This window comes from Lolium rigidum, chromosome 2 (assembly GCF_022539505.1).
Source record: "Lolium rigidum isolate FL_2022 chromosome 2, APGP_CSIRO_Lrig_0.1, whole genome shotgun sequence".
In the NCBI taxonomy this organism is placed as follows: Eukaryota; Viridiplantae; Streptophyta; class Magnoliopsida; order Poales; family Poaceae; genus Lolium; species Lolium rigidum.
In genome coordinates, this window is record NC_061509.1 from 131,495,021 (window position 1) to 131,514,821 (window position 19,801).

At 47.0% G+C, this 19,801-nt stretch overlaps 1 protein-coding gene across 1 annotated transcript; it reads right to left on the minus strand.

Annotated features, from left to right (window-relative positions):
* Positions 1-1,192: 1,192 nt before the first annotated feature.
* Positions 1,193-11,310, minus strand: LOC124690113. Its single transcript, XM_047223547.1, has 5 exons — positions 9,478-11,310; positions 2,401-3,766; positions 1,850-2,218; positions 1,634-1,765; positions 1,193-1,536 (listed from the first exon to the last, which is right to left on the minus strand). Exons 1-5 carry the CDS (start codon positions 11,308-11,310, stop codon positions 1,193-1,195), a joined length of 4,044 nt encoding a protein of 1,347 aa, XP_047079503.1.
* Positions 11,311-19,801: the final 8,491 nt, after the last annotated feature.

The window sequence follows — 19,801 nt, forward strand, 5'->3', positions numbered from 1 at the left end:
GTGGTTTGACCGCGGTTTAGCCGGTTTATTCGGGCCACCAACGCATGCGGTCCAGTGCGCTTAAAAAACCGACAGAGGCACTGGTTCCGGTTTTTTCCGGTTGGACCGCCGGTCCGGTCCGATTTATAAAACTATGCCTACGCGTGTACGAATAAAATAATTCTAACCATGGCTCTACAATACCACTTTTACTTTACTTCAACCGCGCTATTTAACCAGAGGGTCTAGGTCGCCATCGTCAACGTCGGCCTTTCTAGAGACGAAGGAGCTCCATGGGCCAGAGCGTCCCATGGCAAGAGACTGGCCGCTGCTGATTCCACCGTGAGTGCCATCTGATGTTAGAGGAGGCCTGAGGGAGCGGCGAGAGGTGGAGCCTCGGCAGAAGCCGATGCGGGAGACCGGTCGCGCAACGGGGAGCTAATCCCGCATCGCACAGGCGGGAAGATGAAGCCCTGCAGCTCACGACCAATGGAGGATGCAACGAACTGCAGGAGAGGAGAGAGCGCAACACGAGAAGCCCGCCTCTGAAAGCAATAGAAGGAGGTGGCTAGAGCACTGAGATGCAAGGGGGTGGATTATTTATTTTGAGGCCCCACATCACTGACATGAATATGGTGGCGAACAGAAAAAAAAACTTAGACAACATGCCATTTCAGCACAGTGTTCTTAGTATCGGTTTGTACTGTAGTTGCAGAGAATAGGATAACGAAGAAAAAACTCTAGCTGGCCACAGATTTAGCAATGGAAGCCACATCTTATTGGTTTGTAGGTGTATTTACACAATTAAAATGCATGCATAAGAAATCTGAGATTACACATGTTTACTTTCTCTGTTATAAAATATAAGAAACGAAGCTCTCACGTACTAATGGCTGAACCCATGTAGTAGTAATTAGTAAGTACATCACCGGCAACAAGGATAGCCTGTTTTTCCACGTGTCAACTTCCCTCGCGACCGAATGGCTGAACCCAAAGGTGTCCTTCAGAATAGCTCACCATCCCCATTTAAATTCGGGCACCTGAAGAAACAACCGAACAAATTGCACACAAGTTAGCTCATCCTATCCCTTATCAAACAACCACGTACGATCACTGTGGAGTGTAGGGAAGTTCAGATCTCTTATATAGGCTGATTGGATTGGAGAACTTTTTGTACCTTATGCAGATGCAGATGCACTGCTTCTGCTATATGCTATTCTGTACCGGCGGTTCCTGTGGAAGTGGATCCGTCGCCGTGGCCAGTAACCCCATGTTCCTTGGGCTCCGCGGCAGCTTGGACGGCGGCGGCCGGAGCAACGCTGGTAGCTGCTGCAGGCGGGAATGCTGGGGGAGTCACCGTACGAGCAGTTGTTTTTGCAGGTGCGATTAATTTTGCAGGGTTCTCTTCGTCCTCAGGTTCGGGCGGTTGTGGCGCCAGCGAGCTCGTCACATCGGCTGCGCTTGTAACGCCGCCGCCTCCGTCTTGCCCGACAGTGGGTTGCTCTTCGACCATGTCGAACACTTTGCTATCCTCTTTCTGTCCTTCGTCTTCACCTTCTGCGGAAGCAGCACTATTGTCAGATTTAAAGGAGCCTTATTATAAGCCAGTACACACAACAATTATCGGTGTCGTTCTCTTTTGGGGAAGGCAGACCTGCTTGCGGTTCATCAGCATCGCCGCCATCAAACTTTCTGATCTCGCCGACGTCTCCCTTGTCTTCCTTGGTAGGTGGCTCGTCTTGTCCTTTAGCACCTCTCACTCTGTCATCGGGCTCTTCTTTGACTTCTACAAAACCAAGAGTGTTGATAGTTTCGGTCTAGTACAATTTTTGAAGACTTGGCATACCTATATGGCTAGTTAGTAATATACCACTTATTTTGTCTGTGAAATTATCGATGCCGGTATCTTTGATCTTGATATCTCCGCCGCTCCCTGGAGCCGCAGTCTGGGCCACGTCAAGTGTGGGCGACGCTCTCTTCTCCACGTCCTCTTTCAGTTCCTGCTCACCCCTCTCCTGCATCCTGTTCTCAACTACGGTAGGCTCATGTTCTTTTGCGTCCCTCTTAATGATATCGTGCTCTTTATCTTTGACCGTCTTCATGTGGTCTTTCTCTTCCTTAACACTATCTCCACCGTCAACTTTCTTCTTCTCACTAGTATCTCCTCTATCTTCCTCTGCAGCTTGCTCATTTTCTCCTTGGGAGCCTTTGATCAGGCCGCTTTGTTTCCCTTTGACTTCTACAAAATTAAGCAAGCAATAGTGCGATTATTATTTTGCCATAATGTTTAGGACACATTTATGCTTGGCGTGCAATATATATGGGGTCTGTGGAAAACTTGATATGTTAGTAGCAAGGCACAGTATTTGAATTAGACCCACGTTTTCATGATTAGATAAGGATTTAGGAGTTAGGACGAACCTTTTTGCGCTTTGCCGTCATCGCCATTTTGGGTCTTGGCTGCATCTCCTGGAGCAGCTTCTTCTTTTCGGGGATCATCCTGTGGCGTCGTATCAGCAGCAGCTTGTGCTTTTGGGGGATCATCCTGTGGCGTCGTATCAGCAGCAGCTTCTTCTTCCTTGGGATCCTTCACCCACACCCCATTCTCATCGATGGTGGACTCTGGTATCTTCATCCGCTTCTTAATTTTTCGAGATAGATCCTTATCTAGAACGAGTTCTCGTTCTTCTTCTTCGTTCACCTTTTTCTTCTCGTGCTCATCCTTCACCTTGTCATCACCCTTGCCCTTGGTTTGATTCCTCATCACCTTTAGGTCCTTATCCACAACCTCCACACGCTTAATGCGCTTCAAGTTCCCATTCAACTTAGGGAGCAGTTCAGTCGCCCAATTCATCCTGAACTTATTGAGGTACCTCAGTCGCAGGGTTTCGATATTGTTATCGATGGGAATGTCGAGTTCTTCCACCTCCCCGCCTCTGACGTAGAGCTTCTTGAGATTCGTACGACCATTGACATGGAGCCACCTCTTCACCGGCAGCTCGGGGTCGGGGTAGCACCGTACGTCCAGCTTCTCGAGCCCCGGCGGTAGCCTGAGGCTGGTCCACCTCTTGCGGAGTTCATCCATCTGATCTTTCTTGCAATCGTCGAGCAGTACGCTCGGCCACTCACCCCACGTCACCGTCAGCGAGTCGAGGCTGGCGAGCTTCCCAAGCTGCGCCATCTCGTCTTTCTCCACGTTGGCGTCGGTGGTGACGTTGATGTTGAGCTTCCGGAGCTTCTTTAGCTTCGCGAGGTGTTGCAGCCTGCACGCGTCGCGCCGCCGCTTCCCGACGCCGAACACGAAGCCCTTGAACACCCGCAGCTCAGACAGGGCGCTCACCCCACGCCCGATGTGCTCCAGCATGAAGCACTCGGTGAGGTCCAGGTGGGTTAGTCCCTTGAGTTTCTGCACGGTCGCCGACGGCACGCTTACCAGGTTCTGGCACCCGCGCGCGTCCAGGATGGCCAGCCGCCGCAGCTGCCGGAGCTGCGACGGGAGCTCCGTCAGCCGGGACAGCCCACGCAGGCTGAGGTACCTGAGGTTCTTGAGCTTTCCGATGGAGCTTAGAGACTCCAGAGCCCCCACCTCCATGTATGTCTCGTCGTCGTAATTCCCCCACCGGCCGAGCTGCAGCACCTCTAGCTGGTCGGCCAGCTTGATGAGAAGGGGCTTGGGGAGCCGGTACACGTGCGCGCTGATGTTGAGGATTACTTTCTTCCTTCGATAGATAAATAGTATTGTAGCCTGGAGATTCTCAGCTTCGAGTTTGGTTTTATCTTGTTGATCCTAGGAAATATCAGAGATATGGATGCGTTAATCCAGTTCAGAGTTCAAACAATATAGCCGTATAGCAAACAGAACTTGGCTCTGGTGGTTAGGTCCCTTGTGGTGGAACCAGCCCACCCAGTGGTAGGTGACGTGCCCGTCAACAACGAGGCGCCAGTGGTGACTTCGTCAACCTCAAGATATGTCGGCTCAGTCTCTCGGAGGTGCTCATAGGGGTAGGGTGTGCGTGCGTGCGTTCATAGGGGTGTTTGTACGTGCGTGTTTGTGAGCGTCTGCGTTGTACTGTGTTCTCAAAAAAAAAAAAAAATATAGCCGTATAGATTCAATACAAAATTCTACTAAGCTGACCATAGCACAAATGGTAATTAATAGTAGAACACTGAGAGTGAAATAAAGGAAAAACCGAGATCCATGTTCTTTTCCTCTTACAATCTTGGGAAAAAGATAGATCAACTATGATACTAAGGCTTATATTTTTATTTCTTAAGTCTAGCGATATAAAGCTTGACCAAGCTTATAGAGAAAATTCCTTAGAACCATGGTATTATGTAGATACAATATCAAAACATATGTAATGATGTATCTAATGACATTGACTTTACATGGTAGATGTTGATAGATTTTTCTAAAAACTCGATCAAACTTTACATTGTTTGACTTTTGAAAAAAATCATAGGACTTATTTTACAGAACGGAGGTAGTAAACATTTTGTTTCACTATATTTGGCACTAACTCCTCCAGAGACACAAAGAAAAATATAAAATACAGACTGGGTGCATGGTTTTTTATAACTTTTTAACCTTCTGTTCCTTCAGTTGCCATAAATTTAAAAGATTGACTTATTACTTATACTGTTCAGCATGAAATAACGATAAGTAGTACAATTATATTGTATTTAGTCTATTCGGGTTGTTTTTCAATTCCTCATAATTCAAAAAAAAAAATTCAACACAAGATGACACATGGAAATTTGATTGTGTCCTATTACATCAGAAGTCAAATTCTTATATGTAATTTACAATTTATATGCATGTAAATTGATGTATGTGCGTGTTACTAATGTATATATTCATATAATCTACATTGTCACTAGGCTAAAAATTTACTAATTTACATGCAAATGCTAGTGTAAATAGGCTATAATTTATGCCAAATATAGGATTGACACAAACAATAGCACAGGGCCCATGTGTGCAATGGACAAAAAATCAAGTGTTGACAAATTGAAAAGCACTAAGCTCCAAATAGCAAAAGTTATTATATTATGGAATGAAAAATTAGTTTCACAACTCCGTAGCCAACATTACTAAAATAAAGGGGGTAATATTTTTTCCTGGATAGTGCAATCATCTAAAAAAAATCTTTAAAAATCTTACCTTTCAGTAAATCATCTCGGACTTCAGATTTTTTGCTTTGGGATTAGAGAGAAGTTCCATAGGAGATAAAAAAAAAATAACAAAACCATAGGTGGACTTCACCCCGGCATTATTATGGTAGAGGTGAGGATTAAAGATGCTAAAACTCAAGGTCAGATTCTCTACAGCATGAAAAACAACTGTAGGTTGTTTCCATCTTTTATTTAAGGAAAACAATGGGATTCCCCCAGACGATGGAACGCCCCGCAGCCTCCTCCTTCCGCGTGTGACGCGTGTCCACGGGGCCCACCGAACTGCATGTCATCCCTTCCTTTCCTACCCACTCGTTTTCTTTTGTTATTCTCTCGCTCTCGCGTACCTTATCCTCTCACGTTTTTGCAGACCATGGAGCCAAGGCGGAGGAAGCCAGCGGAGGAGGCCAGCAAGGGAGCCTCCCCGCACGAGGTCGAGCTCCAGCGCGGGTGGCTGCTGTGCCGCCGGGAGGGGATCACAGCGCGGAGGCGGTCGACCTGCGGCGCGCCGGCAGCGAGCATGAGGATCTCCGCCTCGTGGTAGTTGGAGGTTGCCGGCCGCCCCTGGCCTTCTTCCTCAACCGGCCGCTCTTAGGAGAGCTACAGGAGCCTCCGCCCGTCTCGCCGAGGCGCCCCGCCGCGCAGCCGCCGTCGTCCATGTCGCCGAGGCGCTCCGCCGCGCAGCCCCCGCCACCCGTCTCGCCGGGGCGCTCTGCCGCGCAACGACAAGGAGAGAGGCAGCCACCATGCTGCTAGAAGAGGGCGGCCTTCTCCTGGTCCATATCCTCCGTAGTCCTTCTTCTCGTGATGGACAGTGGTTTTCGTTTTTGCTACGAGCCCAGCCACTCCCGCCGCCGCATGCTCCGGGCGCTGTGCTACAGCCATGTTCCGGTCGACGACGCTGTCACTGGTGCTATCAGCCGAGGGCGTCGATGCTACAAGCGGTCGCCGCCGATGCTACCAGCGCTGCCTCCATCTCGCGCTTCTCGGCTTCGTTAGGAGTTTTGCTGTCTTAGGCCTGAGGCGTTGCTATCTGCGGAGATCGGTTTTGCTATTTAAGGTGTCCGACATTGCTACCGGCAGAGGGTGGATTTTTGCTACCATAGACATAGGGTGTTGCTACTAGCAGCTTGTAGCGTTATTGTCCTGAACGACGGAGTTGCTGCAGCCTCGGACGGCGTTGCTGCCGGCTGCAGGCGATGTCTCTGTTGATGTCTTAGAGGATTTGCAGCATATGAATAAAAGAATTTGCTACAATTTATTTGCGGTTTTGCTACATCTGCGTAATATGTTTGCTACGTGGTCTCCGGCGAGGTCTCCGGTGAGCCCAGCCTTTTTATTTTCTTTTTTGAACGCACCGTTTTTTGCTTCAGTCATTTGCTGCCGGGGGTGATTTTTTGCTGCCGGAGATGTTTTTTGCTACATGCAAATCTAACCGTCAAAATGGTTGATTCGACGGCTGTGGACCCGGGGGCTGGGGAATCAGATCCCCCGGGGACGCCCAGCAGTTTCCTTTATTTAACACAAGAGCCATCGTGTCAGGCCACGTGCATAGTTACAACCTTCCTACCTTGCTTTGCCTATGAACTCATGCCAAATGGAGATTCGATTCTTAATAAATAAACAAAAAAAAGGAGAATACACTTAAAAGCAATAACTCAGCTACAACTGTATATTGCGCGGGACACTACTTTTATGAGAAAAAACAACATATTACATACTGCACTATATGTTTCGGGCCACTTAAATTCTAAAACTCAAACCCATAAACAGCTAGGGCGAGTTGTAAAAACTAATAGTTTGTCTCACTGCTTCTTGTTAGACACTAATTCAGAAGTTATAGGTCATATGTATGCATCTCTTCGATGCAAAGGTCAGGGTAATTCTCCATTTCGAAACAATATCAATTTAATAAATAAGCACTAGCAGGTGAGCTATATTTATGTTTGGTTATAATTTGATTAATACATTGAGCAACTACCCACAAAATAAAATATTTTAATATCTCCTTGAGGCTTGATGATCCACCCGTGGCGTGGAGAGATCATATCTTCTCTATTTTAGTTAACAATTGAGCTATTATTTACGTCGATTAATTTATGTGTGTTACTACATGATTTTGGTATTTTTTGAGATTGTACGGAAGAAACTGTCACATACTTGCTACTTGATGTTGGATCTAAGGAACAGGTGAATGGAAATTAAAGTATCAGGCCCGAGTCACTTGTTCGCCCTTCATTGAAGTGCAATTGCGCAGGAGAGGTTCAATGCACATAGAAAATGTGCAGTTGCAAGAAATACAAAGCAAGTAAGTTCCACAGTGCATTGGAACAAGAAACTATGTTTTATATTTGGTTACGGAAGTGATTTTAGTCAAAAGATTGAGATGTTATATCCACAAAATAAAAATAAAAAAGCTTCTCTTAATGTTTGGATTAATGGTCCACTGGGTGAGACCATCCCTCCTCTTTTGGTTAGTGATTGAATTATCGTTTTTACTAATTAATACAGGTGTGTTAATGTACAAAAAGTTACCAACCAACAAATTTGGTATTTTTTGATCCGCTAAAGTAGAATGGTTCTCATATATTTTCCATTGGGAATGTCTAGGGCACAACTAACTGAAAACTTCATCATTGATGTGCTATAAAAATTACGAAATCAAACAAATACATAGCAAGTAAATTGGGCACCTTTACAAAAGAAAAGAACTAGAAAGTGTGGTTTATTCAGTTTGATTACAAAAGTGGTTTTAATAAATATGTTGAGCAAGTACATACACGAAACAACATTTCAAAAGTTTCGCTTATGTGGCTAGATGATCAGTCGCGAGAGTACCTTCTCTTTTGGTTAATGATTGAACTATTATTTCTACTGATTTTATTGTTTTCTAGTGTGAAAAGAATAAGGACCACGATTCTAACATCAAGATTTATACCACACCGAGGTTGGCTCGGTCGCATTTTGGCACTACTGGATCGCAACTCTTTATGTACATGTTGCGTTCATGAGTTTGCCGGTATGCCCCAGGTTAAAAGTTGGTTTGTAAACTTAAGCATATATGTTGTAGCCTAACTGTGTGCCCATGTCGCATACTCCGAAACTAGACCCTACATGAGTGTAATGGAAAACTTCTGTTTTGACAGATTTTTTATCATGCAAGTAAAGCATTAATTGCTGATCTATTTTGTATTAGTCACTTGGTCCCGGTTTACACATGTATCCTTAGATCATCAATTTGACTAATATAATATAAATTATACAACATAAAAAATATATCAAGAAAATAGAACATCTAAATTTTCTAATGATTAATATTTTATAATATACACCTTGTATTACGTTGGTTAAATTTATGATCTAGGGATACACGCATGATCTATAAATCGTGATGGAGGGAGTACTAGTTAATACATGAAAACTTTAGTACCAATACAGTGTCAACTTCGTAAATCAAGAGTAGTGTAACTTTGAAGGTGAAAAAGAAGTCATCGAAGCATATGGATGCGGGTATAGTTTCCATGCACTCATCGAAATAAAGCTGACATTTAAGATGGATTGTAAATTGGGTTCACAGTTTGATAGTTAACACATTATGATGTTTGAATTTACAAATAATCTATATGGCATCACCATTTTCTGTCGATTAGTGCATACATGCAATTAGCAACCCACACATTTGTTCATTTTCATTGGAGATATTAGCTCTAGTTCAATTGTGCATACAATTACCCTCTAGGCATGTACTTTTTGGCATTTCCATGCTTCTAAAATACGAACCTCACATATTGGAACTGGCTAGAGGGTAAGTGAATGAAAAGTCTCATATTCAAGTCATTTTTGTGCTTCCTATTAAAGTGTCATTGCGTTTAAAAAATAGGTGCAATTACTCACGAAATTTGTGATCGTAACAAATACAAAACATAAAATAGAAATAAAAATAGAAACCTGAAAAAAGGGGGCAAAAACTTCATAAAAACGACCGAAACAACATTAATATAATTCTCCCACCATGTTGAAATATAGTGCCTATCGAGTTTTTAGTATCAAATGGTATAATCTTTGACCAAGTTTATACAAAAAATATCAACATATAAAATATAAAATTAATACCTAGAAAACATCATTAAGTATATTTTGATATAGTATGCATTGAGAATTGTAGATATAGGTAATTTTAAAATAAATTTGATCAAAATTAATGTGCACTATATTATGACGAGGAGAGAGTAACTCAAACTTAAAAAGGTCAAGACGACCTATCCGTAAGTTTCGTTGAATTGAGGGACTGGATTAGTATTATTACGACAGGAAGCAACTCACCTCGCATGGGGCTCCAGCTTCGACTTTGCCGTGAGGAGGCGCCTTTGTTGGACTGGGCCTGATCCGGGCCTGTGGGTCATCGTCGTCACGCAGCCTCTGCATCTGGTCACGGTTGCCCGGCGTGAGGCAGAGCACTTTGGATTTGGGCTGAACATCGGCCGGGTTACCGCGGTCATCCAGGTCAGCCAAGCCCTTCTCCCTCGACATGCGCTTCACCATCCAGTGCACCAGCGGGTTCACCTGGCAGCCGTGGACCACCTCGCTGCAGGGATTCTTTATCGGCTCGAGGAAGCCGCCGCCGGAGAGCATCGAGAAGATTTCGTCTGCCTTCTCGACGCCCTTCTCCGGCGGAAGTTTGAACAGCGTGGACCACCAGTATGTCACGGCATGATTCTTCACCTTGGAGCCGACCGGGAAGACGGACAAGGTGAGGAGGCACTGCTGCTGCATGTCGTTGAGGCGGTTCCCGAACTCCGACTCGAGCAGCATCATGCACGACTCCTCGAGGGTTGCCTCGAGACGCTCCTCCGCCCATTGCGGCATCTTCTTCGGAATCGGGGACGACTGTCCCTCCTGCGCTGGCGGCGACGGCTGCTTCGTGCTCTGATCCATTTTGCCGTCCTGCTTCGACTTTGTCTCCGCCTCCTCCGGCGGTGACGCCGATGGCTTGGCCTCTGCCAATTTCTCCTTCTCCGCCGCCGCCTCTTCCTCGGGGTCCTCAACGTTCTCCGGGGAGCGGTGCCGACGGTACCACGACATGGTGTTCTTCACGAGCCTGCACGCATTTTGAAACTTTCTTTTCATCGGAGAGGGGTTGGCGTCAGCTTGACTTCCGACACCACCTTCTGGGGGCAGAACGCTGTCCGTGCGCTGCAGGCTCTTGCGGCGCTTGGTTTGGTGCGGTTCCCTGGGCGGCGCCTCCTTCCGGCCCGACGCCGACACTGACGCCTCTTCTTCATGGCGACGGCGCTTGCTCCCTTCGCCTTCCTCCTTCTCTGTCGCCGGTGTGTGAGGAACGTCGCCGGCACTGTCGTCCTCCGTCGGCGGAGGAGTTATCGTCGGCTGCTTGTTCAGCTGGTCCTGCCTTCCATGGCGCAGGCGGAAGAGGGAGAGAAGCAGCAGCACGGGCGACCGGACACGGCGCCAGCGACTTGGGCTCGACTTCTCCTCCTCTGCTTGGCGCGGATTTTCCATGGCAGAGTCCTTCGACTCGTTCCCGTCTTTGGCAATGTCGCCTTGCTCCTGCGGCAGAGGTGGCGGTGCAGGGAGGTGGTTCTCCGCACCGGCCGCCACCGTCTTCTCCTGCGACAGTGTCTGTGTTAGCAGAGACGAGCCAGCCACCTCTCCTGTTCCAGTTTGCCGCAGTGTCGGCGGGCTGGCAGCGCCTGATGCTTCGGCCGCCGCTATTTGGTTTTGTGGCGGCGGAGTGGGTGTTGAACCCGGCGTGTCTGGGTCAGCCGTTTCTGTTTGCAATGGTGTAGAGGTTGTCATGTCGTCGACGGCCGTGTCCGATTTTTGTGTAGGTGTAGGTGGAGGTGGAGGTGGATGTGTTAGCTGAGGCGTGCCAGCCACCTCTCCTATTCTAGTTTGCCGCTGTGTCTGGGTGCTAGTAGCGCCTGGCTGATGGGGTTGAGGCTGGCCTGCCGTCTCCGCCGCGGCTGTTTGGTGCGGCGGCGGAGTGGGTGTTGAAGCCGGCGGGACTGGGTCGGCCGTGTCTGTCAGTAATGGTGGAGTGGTCGTCGCGTCGCCCACGGGCGTGTCAGAGTTTTGTGGCAGCGGAGGTGGAGGTGGTGCTGTCATGCCGCCGGCCGCCTCAGCGCCGGGCTCGGCCATTGCAGAACGATGCCGCTCACCGGAGCGCAAAAAATACGCAACGAGGTGCACGGGCAAGCCGAGCTATGTCTACATTTATATAGCCGATGTCTCTGAGTTCTGCTTTGGTTGGAATTTTATTGCTTGCACCTGACATGTTGCCGATGCTCGCTTGCTGCCAACAGCTTATCTCGGTGTCGCCATTTCAGCTAAGAATAATCTCTGACCTGAAGCTTCTGCTCTCCAAAATCTACAAGCAAAGCACCAGATCCATTCAGGCTTTGTTAGCCGTGCCAGCAAAAATTCTGTGAAAAGTATAATTTCTGTTTGTGCTATCTATGTTCATTTCGTTATTGAAAAGTAAGGAACCCGGTGGCTACTTAGTCGTGTGATAACTGATGTTACTGATACTGTAACTTCCCCTATGAACGAATCCTCAGGTTACCTGGTCCAATCCCCTGAGATCGCTTTGGAGGACAAGAAGGAGGAGATTCAAGAGGAGCTGAATGTCTCTAGGTGTAGCAACACGGCCCAGCAGATACAAACACAGACATTATGGACAAAGTGGAGAAAGCTGCCAAGAAGAGGAACTTGGAAGGTAAGATTGCTTCTCCTGCCTTTGATTCTAATTCCTTTGCTACTCTTTCCAATAGTGAATTGATGTGTAGAGCATATAAGATGGGTATACACATTCCTGATAATGACTCTGCTGCCATTGACATCCTTAGAGCATGTCTAACAGGCCCCTTATAACCCGTCCACCCCGTAAAATTCCGGCGGGATACGGGGCATGCCCGGTTTGAGCCGTCTAGCAGGCCCCGTATTCGGGCCGGCCCGTTTCGGCGGAATACGGTCCCCAGGAAATCCGCCCCGCCGCCCCCTACTTATACCGGGCGAAGGTGCGAGTGAGGGGTTAACCCCTCACTCGCAACCCTAGCTCCGCCGTGCGCCGCCGCCTCCCTAGTTAGCTCCGACGAGAAATCCCTCACTCCCTAGCTCCGCATTTCACCCCAGCTCCGGCATGGACGCACGCCGCCGCAGTACCGCCTCGCCGGCGAGCGGATCGAAGCGATCCCGCTCGCCGGACAACGTGGAGGATGCGTGGCGTCTCCAATGCAAGAGATCCGCCGCCGGGAGCCACCGTGCTGCCTGCAGGTACGCCGGCGCCGCGTACGTCTCGCCGAAGCTCGTTGAGTTCGCGGCGGGCGGTCGCTGGTACAAGGAGGATCCGCCGCTCAAGCCGATGAGCGGCCTCGACTTCGACAAGTGACGCGCCGAGTGGGAGCGCCAACGCCGGGCGAAGGCGGCTTGGAACGCGACCATCGGGAGCACCAGCGGCGGAGGAGCTCCGCTCGCCAGCGAGGAGGAGGAGGAGGACCCCGACTTCTTGAAGGCGATAGAAGAGTCCCTCAAGGACGACGCCGAGAAGAAGAGGGCGGAGGAGGAAGAGAAGGTGGCGTCCATCGCCGCTGTGAAGGAGGCGCAGTTGCGGGAGGCGGAGGCGGACGCGTACATCGTCGACCTCTCCGACTAGAAGTCGCGTTAGGATCGCGCATTTTGTATGTATATACGTTGATCCGTATGTATGATCGACGAACTATGAATATGAACAAGTTTCCCGGGGTTTTAAATTGACGAATTTACGGAGTGAAATACGGGGTCTGCTGACGGAACAGTGTATCGACGAGCACTTTTCTATACGGGGCGAAATAATTACGAAATACGGGGCAGAAAAATAAGGGGCGTGTTAGACATGCTCTTAGAGACTTGGAAACATCTAGAAATGAATTGGCTAATAAAAATGCGTCTGCTCATTTACATGCTGATAATCTTTACATTGAAAATAATATTCGCAACTCGACCCCTCTATCTATGGACTGGATACCATCCTCTGACAATGATCAACCCTTTACTAAGTAAGAAATAAAGGAAAAAATCGTCGAGAAAAAAGCCAGTAGTGATTGTCTCGAGACCTAACACGAGAAGTCAAGCCAAGAATGACTCCTCTTCTGGTGACAAATATGCCCAGATTCCTGGCAGGGTCGCTAGAAAACACGTTAAGCAAGTCGTTTTAAATGAAAGGTGTCATATGGAATAGTAGGAGTGTGGGAAAGAAAGGGGCGGTGACATGTATCAAAGATATGATATTTGATTATTCCCTGGATTTTACTGGCATTCAAGAAACTATGAAACAAGATTGCAATCTCAGTTTCTTTCGCAAGCTGGATCCGGGTAATATTTTCTTTTGGAAATGGGTTCCTTTCGTGGAAAGTCTGGCGGCATCCTCTGTGGTGTTAGGAATGAATCTTTAGATGTTTAACGCTGTTAAGCAAGGCAAATACATGCTTCAGTGTTCTGTGGGATAAAATTCATAAAACTAATTGGGCTCTTGTTGTTGTCTATGGTGCTCCTCATTGAGGAGCATAAATTAGAATTCCTTACTGAACTCTACGCTTTCTGTTATAATCTTCTTATCGGAAATTCAATTCGGCTCCTGGGTGCATATGCTCCCTCTACCAAAAAATTATATTTCGAAATGTCAAAAAACTTGGGCAAAAAATTCAACATGTACATCTCCATAATATACGTGCGTTCGTCAAGTTTCACGAAAAACCAATATTTTGTATGGTCTATATAAAAAAGAGAAAGTTTATCTTGTGAAAAGCATTGTTTTTAGCACTGAATTTTGTCTTTTTTACACATGTCACATGATAAGTCGATTTTTTATGAATCGACTTTGTGAGCACGTAGCATGTGAAGATGTATGCGCAAACTTTTAGTTTCAATTTTTTAAAATTTAAAATGTATGTAAGATGCATTTCAAAATATAGAGAGCATATGCACCCATGTTCCAAAACACCGCTCCCATACCCTATATTGTTGGATGCGATTTTAATATTGTGAGACATAGTGGAGAGAAGAATAAGAATTTTGTGCATTCACATTCCATTGATATTTTCAATTCTGACATTCACAAGTTAGGATTCCGCGAGATTTTCATGCATGGAGGTCGATACACCTGGTCTAATAAACAAGCTTCCCCCACCTTAGAAAAACTAGATCGTATTTTTATGTCGCCTGATTGGGAGGACATGTTTCCTCTAGTTTCAGTCAGAAAATTGGTCAGAGATATCTCGGACCACAATGCCTTACTGCTTGATACTGGCACAAAATTTCCTATTGCCAATAAGTCGAGGGAATTTAGGTTTGACATCTCCTGGTTCAAACATGCTGATTTTCCGCCTATGGTTACCGAAATTTGGAACAAAAGAGTTTACAGTGATGATCCCATTGCCATTTTAAATATCAAGTTGAAACGTTTCAAAAAATTATTCAAAGGTTGGGGTTCAAATATGTATGGGCACACTAAGAAAACAAAATGGATTTAAAAGAGGAGTTAGCATATATTGAGGAGCTAGAAGAAACCTTGGAACTATCAAGTGATCTAAGTATGAAAAAAACTATGATCATGGTTGAACTTATGGAAATCTATAAAGAAGAGGAGTTGTTGTGGTACCAAAAATCGCATGAAAAATGGCTCCTTGAGGGAGATTTAAATACAAGTTACTTTCATCGGGTGGCCAATGGTCGCAAAAGAAAAAATATTATGATATCCCTAGATGATAATGGGGTAGTTATTGAGGGAACAAAAAATATCATAGACCATGCCACTTCTTATTATAAAAACTTGTTCGGCCCGGCTCCTGGGAACCTTTTTTTTCCTTTAAATCACTCTATGTGGAAACCACATGAGAGAATGGATCATATTGATAATGAGATTATTAGTAGGCCTTTCATAGTTGAAGATGTGAAAGATGTGTTGTTCTCGATGAAGAAAAACAAAGCTCCTGCGACGGATAATATCCCCATCGAATTTTACCAACATTGTTGGCTTATTGTCAAAGATGACAGAATGAACCTTTTCTATGCTTTCCATGATGGTTCTCTAGATGTGCAATGCCTAAATTATGGAATCATCACCCTTTTGCCAAAAATGTCTGATGGTAATAAAATTAGTCAATACAGGCCTATATGCCTCCTTAAATGCATCTACAAGCTGCTTAGTAAAGTCCTTACCATTAGGGTGGAACCTTTCCTTCCCAAAATTGTTAGCTTTCAGCAAAATGCTTTTATGAATAATAGAACCCTAGTTGATGGAATTATGTCACTCCATGAGCTTATGCATCATACCCATGTCAAAAAACATATTGGGGTTGTCCTAAAACTTGATTTTGAAAAGGCCTTCGACAAAGTAAATTAGGATTTCCTCCTAGACAGTCAACGAGCCATGGGCTTTGGAGACTTTTGGTGTAACAAGGTTGAAAAAAATCTGCAGAATGACACAGTCTCGGTTAAAATAAATAATGTGATCGAACCATATCTCCAAAGCTCGAAAGGGGTTCGCCAAGGCGATCCCCTATCCCCTTTCCTTTTCAACTCCGTTGCTCAATGCCTGACCAAAATGGTCCTTGAGGCTCAAGGAAATGGCCTCTTTAATGGTTTGGCACCTAACCTTATTGATAAAGGTGTAGCCATTATGCAATATGTTGACGACACGGTTCTTTTTCTCTCACACGACCCTGACAAAGCCATGCTTTTGCTCTATCTTTTTGAATTAATGTCGGGGCTCAAAAAGAACTATCAGAAAAGCGAGATTTTTCTTATTGGAGGAGACAATGATATAGCTAATTTCTATGCCAACATGTTTGGATGCAAAATTGGAAACTTAGCAACGAAATATTTGGGCGTCCCGGTTTCTTTCCGATGTCTAAAAAATTCAGATTTAGATTTTGTGGAAAGCAAATTCATTAAAAAGCTTGATGCTTGGATTGGTGGATCCTCCTCTTCTGGAGGAAGGTTAACTTTGGTTGATGCATGTCTATCCAATCTCCCTTCTTACATCATGGGCATGTTCCTTTTAAATAACACTTTCATAGAAAAGATGGATAAAAATAGGCGACGCTTTTTTTGGCATGAAAAAAAAAGAAAAGGGTACTATATGGTCAGATGGACCAGAGTTTGTCGATCGAAATAGAAAGGTGGCTTAGGGGTTAAGGACCTAAGGAAAAAAAACATAATCCTTCTTTGTAAGTGGTGGTGGAAACTCGACACCCTGGATGGTTTATGGCAGAAAATTGTCAAAGCAAAATATCTAAGAAACAAAACTGTGGCTACGGTCACCTCAAGATTCAATGATTCCCCCTGCTGGAAAGCAATGTTGAAAGTCAAGGAGACTTATTTTACTGGAAGAAAGGTAGTGTTAAAAAATGGAAACATTACCAGCTTTGGAAAGACCCAATCAGGGGCGAGCAACCTTTCTGTGATAAATTTTCTGTTCTCTTTAACCTATGTCAGGTACAAGACTGTATCGTGAAAAGTTGCAAAGATGCAAATTTCGATATTCCTTTCCGCAGACGCTTGAGAGGTGAGTTACTTGACTATTGGCAATATATCTTAAACACCTTACTTTCGGCTCCCTTTCATGATGAAGATGATAAGATTACTTGGTCCTTGAACAAGAATGCCATTTTCTCAACTAGATCAGTGTACACCCTTCTGGAAAAAAACCTGGCTGGATCTCATAACAATTGGATATGGAAAGCCAAGATTCCATTGAAAATTAAGATATTCATATGGCAATTATGCCAAGATGTTATCCTTACCCGAGAGAATATGAAAAGAAGAAATTGGCCTGGAGCACCAACTTCCTCCTTTTGCAGGCAAGTTGAATCGAATGACCATATCTACTTGTAATACTTCCGAGAGTGGTTTGGGGGGTTTTGGCTTCGGCCATGGGGGCGAGATGTATCCCTACTTATTTTTGGCAAGCTATGGCTTGGTTTCATACTTATTCCCCTGGCTTTGAGAAATTCTATATCATTATCATTGCAGCTGTTTGTTGGACGATTTGGAATGTGAGGAACAAGATCACTTTTGAAAAACATATCCTGAAATCGCCGAGTGAAATTTCGTACTTTGTGGTGGCTTTGATTGTGTACTGGACAGGTTTGCAAAAGGCGGAGGAAAAAACTACTTGATTGGCGGCGCGGAGAAGATACTCAAGGCGTGCAACAGCTACACCGGGCCAGACGCAGCTGCTGATGATCGAAGGCGCCCGAGGCAGCGTGAGTATCATCTTCTTGTCATCCATGAATTGCTTCACCCATTGCTCGTCTCCACGGTATTTTGACGTGGACATCACCATGCCACAAAACCATGCCAAGGAGAGCATCCTGTCAGGCTATCATGCCCGCTTCCACCATCACTTAAAGGATACTCGTCATGCACCATACAAGTAGTTTCCCTGGCCTTCTGAGCGGAACCATCGTGATCTACTTCACCTTCACGCGATTTTTTTTAATAATACACTTTTTTCTTTATTTCCAGAAATAATACTCGTTTTCGCTAATTTGCAGAAATAATACACCGTCAGGGAAAAGGAACCCGATTGAAAGGAATCGGGGTAGGGCAACCCGATTAGTCCATATCGGGGTAGTATAACCTGATTTCTGCCAATTCCTGTGAATCATATGGGGCTGACTTTTTTCCTTTGCACTGATCGGGGTTCTCTAACCCGAAAAAATCTTGTCGGGAACTAGTAAGCCGAACAAGATCATCGCCGCACGTCGTGCACTAAAGCTCACTCACCAGCTCTTGGTGTTTACTGCACCATGCCTGGCTGTCGGCACAGCTCGGCACATGAGCAGGCTAGCTATGGACGGGCGAGGGATGCAAACATGCAATATGCTGTGAGGGCATCTCCAGCGGAGCGGTTTGCGTACGGGAGCCTCCGTTTGCGTCCGCGGGGCAAGAAAATGGGTCAGCTACTAGCTCCAGCGGAACGACATCGTGGTCGGGTCATCCACAGTGATGTAAATCTAGCTCAAATATACGCCTCAGATGCGCAGACGCTGCGCGCGCCCGCTCGCGTCTGGCGGTAGGGCCCGCCTGGCAGTGACCCAGACTCGATGCGTCTTCTCAGCCGTGCCAGTATTGGCGCCGAGGCGTCGCTTCGGCAGTTTACGGCCGCGTAATGGCGATGCCTCGTGTGGCGCGTGGCCGTCGCCTACCTCTGCGTACGAAGTAATGGCGATGCCACGCGTGCCGTGGCCTGCCTCCGGCCTATGTAAACTGGCGCGCACACATGTCATCTCCCCCGGCCTCGAGCTCCGACTCCACCTCCCCCGGCCTTGAGCTCCAACGAAGAATTCGACGACGAAGACAGCACCGACGACCTCCTCGACCCGGTCAGGGACGCCAAGTTCCTGGCTGGCGCAGGGAAGGAAGCAGAGGAGGAGCGGGTGGCCCACGCGGCGTTCGACGTCGGGATGGAACGCCGCAGGGTGGCGTAAATCGCAGCCGCAGAGGACGACGACTCCGACATCTCATGGTCTTCTGATGACCCTGATGCGCCTACCCCGAAGGAGAAGGCGGCGGAGCAGAGGGTGTTAGTCGACTCCTTCGAGACACTCAAGAAGGCCGCGCGCCACCGCATAACCATGGGAAAGAAGAAGCACAACTCCGAGGCGTCCGACAGCGGCACCAAGGAGGTGGAGCGGACGCACAGGGTGCTACTGCCCATCAACGTGCACCTGCTGGCGGGACGTGCACCTGCCTGGCGGCGGCTGACGGCTCAGCCACCTCCGGGTGCCTGTCCCGCCCGTGCCTCCACGGGAGCCAGACAGGAGCGCCGAGATCCGGCGCAGGCAGAGGTACCATCGACTCCAACACCTGACACGTCTGGTGCAAGACCGAGAAGGATCCGAGGAGGCAGGCGGGCTTACTCGGCGACACGGGCTTCCCTTTTGACCATCCACCGCCGCCTCGTCATCGAACACGGCAGCTGCCGGCGCCTCCACATGACGACAACAACGAGTACATCGACGAGCTGACCTACCATAACGAGGAGGCCAAGGAAGACAGCGACGACTACGTCGCCTGCATTTTCCAGGAATGGTAGTTGGCCATGGCGGAGGGTCGGGACTTCAAGTACCTGGCAACGATGACAGACGACGAGATCGAGAGGCTCAGCGTCCCGTCTTGGAGGTGGACCGACCGGTGCAGCCGCCGCTTCCTCTGTACGCCACCGGCATCATGCCGCCGGGCCTCACAGAGGAAGAGGCCCTATGATGGGTGCTCGAGGACTCAGCCCCGTGATGACCCACAAGTATAGGGGGTGTATCGTATTACTTTCGATAAATAAGAGTGTCGAACCCAACGAGGAGCAGAAGGTGTTGACAAGCTGTTTCGATGAAGGATTCACTGTAAATGCTCACAGACAAGTATTCAGGGGGTTTAGATATAGCAGATAAATAAAGTACAAGTAAGTAAAATGCGAGAGTAATAGTTGCAGCGAGTGGCCCAATCCTTTTTAGCACAAAGGACAAGCCGGTTTGTTTACTTATGACGACCAAACGTTCTTGAGGACACACGGGATTTTAGTCTAGTGCTTTCGCTTCATATAGTTGATTAATCTTCATTGTTTTGATAAGTTTTGTATGGGTGAACCTAT